Below are 6854 nucleotides of genomic sequence, written 5' to 3'. Positions count from 1 at the left end.
AGCTTTAAAGGCAGATCTTTTCTTGACAATTTACAGTTCCTTTTTTAATCCTAAAAACCCCACATTGTCACTGTAACACAGATCTCCCTTCCCCTTTTCTGATCAGGTAGATCTGCATTCTGTATCCAACACACACCCAACCAAGGAGACCAGAAGGTGAGCATGTCTGATAGGAGATGGAGAGGAGGATCATTTGAAAAATAGCAAGTCAGCCATGAAATAAGTTTATTTTATGATTCAATTTAATCCTCCTTACCCCCACCTTTTTTATATTATGAGCAATATATGCCATTAGTATAGCTATTAAGGGTGAAAGGATTAATTAAAACTATAATTATCTGATAAGACAAGCATACTGTTGAGACTGATTTAGGGCGAATTCATCTACTTCAATTAAAAATACTGGACAGGAAAAAATAAATAAATAAAAACTATGCAGGTCCTGTTTCTACCATGAATTTCCTAAATGACCTAAGGTATCATTCAAACAAAGAGCCGTAGTGTGTTTTTAGTTTTTATTAGTTAACAGTTCTTAGTACAAATAACAAATTTAACTTGACATTTAGAAAAAAAATGATTTACTCTGAGGTTTGTTCATAAAGAAAAACCTGTTCTGTACACTTTAATCTAAATTTTAATGTCTAACACCATAATGCTTCTAAGTCTATAACTTAATTTTAGGTTTAATTTTAATAATTCTGTCCTACTATATCTGGTGAAAGAGACTAGAAAACATTATGTAGGAAAAAAGCAAGAGACTAATTAATGACCTGAATATAAAACTTTTACTAAAAGGCTTTTAAAAAGCCTCTTAAAACAATCTAAAAATCAGAATACTTTTGGCAGAAAAATTAGCAACTATGAACAAAATTAACATTACATAATATTTTATCAAGAACTACATTACAAATTGTGGTTTACAGATATCAGAATGATTTGCAGCATACTAAAAGCTTATTTATATCAGACATAAAAATCTCTTTGCTAAAACAATTTTTAAATGTAGTTTAGCACTTTTGGGAGACTCAGTTCCCAATGAATGACAGTAACACAATTTAGAAGACAATAGATATTCTATCTTTTCATTAGAGACCTATCCAGGTAAGTCTTGCCAAATAGTTATGAAATTATACTCAATAACAAGCATTAAGAACTCAAGATAAAACAGTAACTCGGGTCCCCTCATCAGTATATATGCTTGGCATCAGAAATCATACTATTAGTGAATACATACTAAATTCTGGGGGTGGGGGGGAAGCTCACTTTAGAATTAAGTGTCAATCTACATTTTTTTATGCTTTCCCTGATACACTGTTTCTCCCACTCTTCACTTTAACAGTGTTTTCTCCTCGGTTGGTGGTATATTACTTCTTAAAGACCAATCATACCCAACATAATCCAAGGTCATCAACTCCTTTGTAGCTGAAGTAAACTACAAACAGCAGAAAACCAACACATTTCAACAGAAAAACATCTGCCCTACTCAGCAAGGCAGAAGCCCCATCTCTAAAACATTTTTAAACAATGGTTGCTTTAAAATTAGTCCTATAAGCCCAATAGTATTACACTATCATTATCATTGGTTTTGATAGCAAGTTCAAACCTTAAAAATATATATTAAAAATTTCCAAGTTAGATTACTCTGGAAACATAACTGAGTTGAAAAATCTTTCTATATTATTAGGATGAAATTTCTTTAATTTCATGTATTTGGGTATGAGATTTCATACCCAGTCACTGAGATACAGAGTGTAAGAGGAAAAGAATTACTGATTACCACTGTACCCAAGTCTCCAGGAGCTATGACAGAGGAATTATGCAAGCAAACAGACAAATGTCTCCTGATCTCAACCTAATATGTTAGCAGAGTTGTAGGCAAGCGATTTAATGCATCTCTTAAGTGGGAAATCCCTATGTTGTCACAGCTTCCACTTAAGAGTAGCTCAACTATGCTATATGAGAAAGGGACCCCTGTCCACAGAGGACAGGGCTCCTTCCAGTGCTCCACCATCTGGGAGCTATCTTCCCAACGCAGAGCCTCACACCTTCAATTTCCACTCGACAAGACTATATTTACTTCAATAAGGACATGACCAAAAATAAGTAAATAAATAAATAGGGATAAAAATAGGAAATAAATATGAATTCCAATGGAGTAAAACTTCCTATAGAGCTGATTAAGAGGTAAAACCTATTTGTAAATAAAAAGCCAAAACCAAGCAAAATACATCTCTGTTTTTGGGTTCATTCAAAAGTCTCCTTCATTCTTAGCAAACTATGTGGTGAGATATGATCTACTTCTTTCCATTTACACTGTATTTGTCTATTAAAAATCATTCCTTAATAAGGACTTTTTAATATTAAAAATTCTAAAGGTTTATAATAAATATTGTATTAAAATATTTTAATATTTACAATTGGAAAAATGTATACTGTAGTCAGTCATCTCAGGGCTACTTCTTCAATTTCATCTTCTACAGATTCCACTGCTTTTACTGCTGGTTTACTGTTTGCATGTTTTAATCGGTGTCTATTTGGATTAAAACTTCTTCCTTCACTGAGGAAAAAGTCATCATCTTCATCACGTTCTCTATCCCCGCTGCTCTTATCCCCTGGGAGAAAATTTAGAGGGTCAAGGTCTCCTTTGCTGGCAGCCCGAGAATTTGCGTCACTGCTTTTAGAGGAAATGGTGTTGCTGCCACTGGCACCAAACAGCTGTTCCATCAGATTAGCTTTTTTCTCTCTTCTTGTAATTAAATCTACACTGTCTTTACTATGTTTCTCTATACTGTTTCTTTGGACATCCACAAGGCCACTCTTTTGGCTAAATGGATTTGACTTCCCTGATGTTTTCGCAAATGAAGGCACATAGCTGCCAAATGCAAGCTCATTTGGGAAGGCTGGGCTTCTAGTATTTCCTGGATTCTGACCATCTCCTTTTGGAGTGAAAAGGCTGATGTCTTGCAGATGATGCCCATTAGATACTCTCTCTGAGGATTCAGAGAACATGTATGTTTTGGGGCTTCTCTCTGGGGAATGCAGTTTTGATTCCGAATCAGGAAGCAATGGCAGAGGAGGGCATTTTATATTCCGAGAATCTTGGAGTTCTCTGTTGATCTCATTCAGTTTAGCAAGTAGCATTTCTCTCTTTAGCCTTTCTTCTTCTTCTTCTTCCAATTTATCAATATTTTGAATTTGGTACATTTCCATTTGGTATCTTCCAGTTTCCAATGTGGGCTTTTCTTCTCTCTCCAGCAAAGATATCTTGTCTTTTTGCTTTTTAGCAAGTTCTTCTCTTTCCCATTCTGTATGAAATCAAATTTAAAAAATGGGATTTTACAGCAGTCATTATTTTTAAGTAGGAAAACTTAATTCTCATCTGTTACAAAACAGTCTATCTAATTTAGTTATCAGTACAGTGAGAATGAACACCATAAATTTCATTGCTACACTTGATATTCTGGAATTCAGAAAGAATATACTTAATGTGTATTGCATTTAAAATTCACATTTATAGAAAAAAATTTGTTCTTCAGTGTAGAGGTAATTGGAAGAAGGTTCTCTCTTTTTTTATACCTAATATAGTACTGTACACTGAGTGGATGTACACTGAAGAGATGGATGGAGTTTATTTTAAACTTAAACTGAACCTCTGGGTGTCCTACCCTGAGAAGGACACAACATCACTCATTTGGTATTCTGACTCAAGATACATTAAGTTGAATCTAATTAAGAGAACACTTCAGATAAACCTCAAATGAGGAACATTCTATTTTTTAAAAATGGGTCTTTATTCATCAAAAATGTTAACCTCAAAATATTTAGAGAAGACTAAAGAGATAGGAGAACTAAATGCAATTCATGATCATATCCTGGAGAGAAGAAAATGCTATAAAGGACAATACTACATCAAATAATAAAACTAATATGGACAGCAGATTAGAGAAATGTGTTGTATCAAAGTTAAATTTTCTGAAGTTGAAAACTATACTGGAATGATGTTAGAAAATGTCCTTATTTTGTAAAAGCACACATGCAAGTATTTTAAGGTATGGGCATGCGATATACAACTTATTCTTAGTAACTTTAGTAAATGGCATACATTCTCACTGATGTTTGAGATCATTATTCCATACAAACTCCAGGAAAAAAAATAAAGATGAAAAGAAGGGGCCAGTCCTCTGTTACTTTATTCCTTTTCCTGGTACCTAGGAAGACCACAGTACCTTTCTATTCTGTTTTATAAATAATGTGAAAGAATCTCCCTTTGTGCCTTAGCCAATAGTAATATATCTTCTATTTCAACTGTTACATTGTTTTAAGTACACACACACAAATATACATTCACTAATTTAAGCAACAATTTGGTCATAATTTTACGTTCCATTAACTTTAAGGAAAAAAAGGATTTCTCTGCAAGAAGTTTCTATAAAAGTAATGAAATATATAGAGAGGATTAGAGTCAGGGATTCCTCTTACCCATACCTTTAAGACATTTTATCCAGATGGAAATGAATTTATTCCTGAACTTCATTTTCAGTATCTGAAACTATGTGAGTTGGTTCACTAAACTTCCACACTATTGGTTAAACATGTTAAAGATTTACCTTCATACTAAAATGAAAGAAAACTTACAGGAATATATTTAGGACCTCACAATTCATTGATTTTAATGTTTGGGCTAGTCTACAGAGTCTCAAGGTCAAGCCAATAGAGTGCATTATTGTCTTTCAGTTATCTCTTCATCAAGCTTTAGCTAACATATACACAAAAATTTCCCCTTTTATCTGAATTTTACTTCATCTGAATTTTCTGAAGGTAACTTGTCCTTATTCCCTAACCCCAAAGAGCAACTTAACCATATGTTTTTCTTTCCTTAGTAACTTTATTCAAATGTTTGTGATTCCTAATAGACCATCCCCTACCACTTTATCAACCTTTTGTTATTCTGTATAACCAATTCATTGTTCAGCTGGAAAATATCAGGGAATGCTAACCCTTTCTTTCCCGAAGGATGCTGATTCATCACTTGATAAAACAAACTCTTTCTTACCATCTTCCAGCTTCTCAACCTCCTGATTTACAACATGGAGTCCTTGATCTTTAAAAAATTTTTCTTCTCTTTTCACAATTGGGTTTAGAATCCCTGCTTCTTCATGTTTACCTCTCTCTTGCAATTCCAGGTCCTATTACATATTTTTTTAAAAATGCAAGTTCACATGTCAAAAGGGGGAAAAGCTATTTAAATATCATAGAGTCATCTCCCATTAAATATGACACCAACTAAGTTAGAAATTAAAGCAAATTTTAATTTAATAAAGCAGTAAGTCACAAGCTACCAACCCTTTGAGAGATATTTTAAAGGCACACAAGATTATTTACTTAAAATTTTTTTTTAAAAAGTATAACACATATCAGAACCAATACCATGGAATTAAAGCCAATACCCTACATAAAATTCTTAAGAGACATGTTTCAGAAGTATCCTTGCTTTGTACATTTCACAACAAAATCTGATTAATTCAGTTAACGAGGAAAGGTTATTAGCCAACTATGGAGGCCACATGAGAAGGCGCTGCTGAACTATAATACAGGCAACTGCACTGAATCTTTCGAGTTTATACTTACTGTGTCCAAAGCCTGCAGTAAATTTTATATTTAAATCAAAAATGAAAACTTAAAATTACATTTATATGGTCCCTTTCACGTGTATAATTTTTCTGAATAAAAGAAAAATACTTATTATTAGTACAGCAGTGGATTGTCCCCTAGTATCAATTTTCCTCTTCTTCCTTTTAGTTACAGAATCCCTTGAGTTTTAGCAGGGTTTAAGGCTGCTCAACTGGAAACTACATTTGCTAGTCTCCCTTGCACTTAAACAGGACCAAAGAGATTTGAGTGAAAGTATGTATGCAACTTCTGATCACATTTATAAAAATAAAAGCTGCTTGCCCTCCACTTCCTCGTTCCTCCTTCTCACAAAGGTGGTGAGCCAGTTCCAACCATACAGAGGAACCGTACACTCTTTAAGATGGAAGAACAGTAAGACAGAGGATGACTACCAAGGAACAAAGCTGTCTACCTATAATGGACTACCCACTGACCTTCAATCTATTAGAAAAGAAAGAAAACTTGTATCTTTCTTGAGCCACTGTATTCTGGGTCTCTTTCCAACAGGAAATTTGCTTGCACTTTAACAATGTTCCCTTTTGCTGAGACCCTTTATAAAGTGGCAGGATCAGTCTTAAGAACTTTATAAACTGTGTGATTAGTTATTACCACAACCTGATGGACAGCCCATCCTTGTTTTATAGATTAGGAATTGGGGATCCAGGAAGTCACACATGTCAGAGCCAGAATTTAATTAAAAAGGCAGTGCTAACTCCAAGGCTATACCCTTTCACTGTATCAGGTTGCTGCTCCTCATGCTGCATCTTACAAAGACCATTTTTTTAGTCCTTTTAAAGTTAAGAATGACTTTGCTATTTCAAAAAGACAACATGATTTAGTTTCAAAGACAGTGAAAATATAGGAAGAAAGAAACTTAGCAGATACAGCTACTCAGGAACCCAATCAGACCATCTTTTCTCTTTTATACCACAAGAAAAAAATCTCAGGGTCACTGGGAAATCTATAAGGCACAAAAACACAGGAATATATGAGATATGCTGGATCCCTGGCATACTGTTTTCTTTGGAATTTAAAACTATAAATACAAAATATAGAACCTTTTAGACAAAAGACCATTGTGGTATTCTGTTTAAAAGTCCTTTTAAATGAAGGCCCAACACAGACTCCCCTGAATGTCACTCTAATTTGAATAGTCTGAAGTCAGATTCCACTGCAATACTTTG

At 34.0% G+C, this 6854-nt stretch overlaps 1 protein-coding gene across 2 annotated transcripts in view; it reads right to left on the bottom strand.

The window, feature by feature from the left end:
- Positions 1-507: 507 nt before the first annotated feature.
- Positions 508-6854, bottom strand: part of LCA5 (lebercilin LCA5) — a 53013-nt gene continuing 46666 nt past the window's right edge. For both annotated transcript variants that reach the window (XM_027604182.2, XM_027604183.2), the window contains 2 exons: positions 5054-5186; positions 508-3305 (listed from right to left, as the gene is read on the bottom strand). In XM_027604182.2, the coding sequence (XP_027459983.1) occupies positions 2443-3305; positions 5054-5186 (996 nt within the window). In that variant the 3' untranslated portion in view covers positions 508-2442. The remainder of the gene's footprint in view (positions 3306-5053; positions 5187-6854) is intronic.

Source organism: Zalophus californianus, chromosome 7, assembly GCF_009762305.2.
Source record: "Zalophus californianus isolate mZalCal1 chromosome 7, mZalCal1.pri.v2, whole genome shotgun sequence".
Lineage (NCBI taxonomy): Eukaryota > Metazoa > Chordata > Mammalia > Carnivora > Otariidae > Zalophus > Zalophus californianus.
This window is presented reverse-complemented; position numbering and strand designations above follow the sequence as displayed.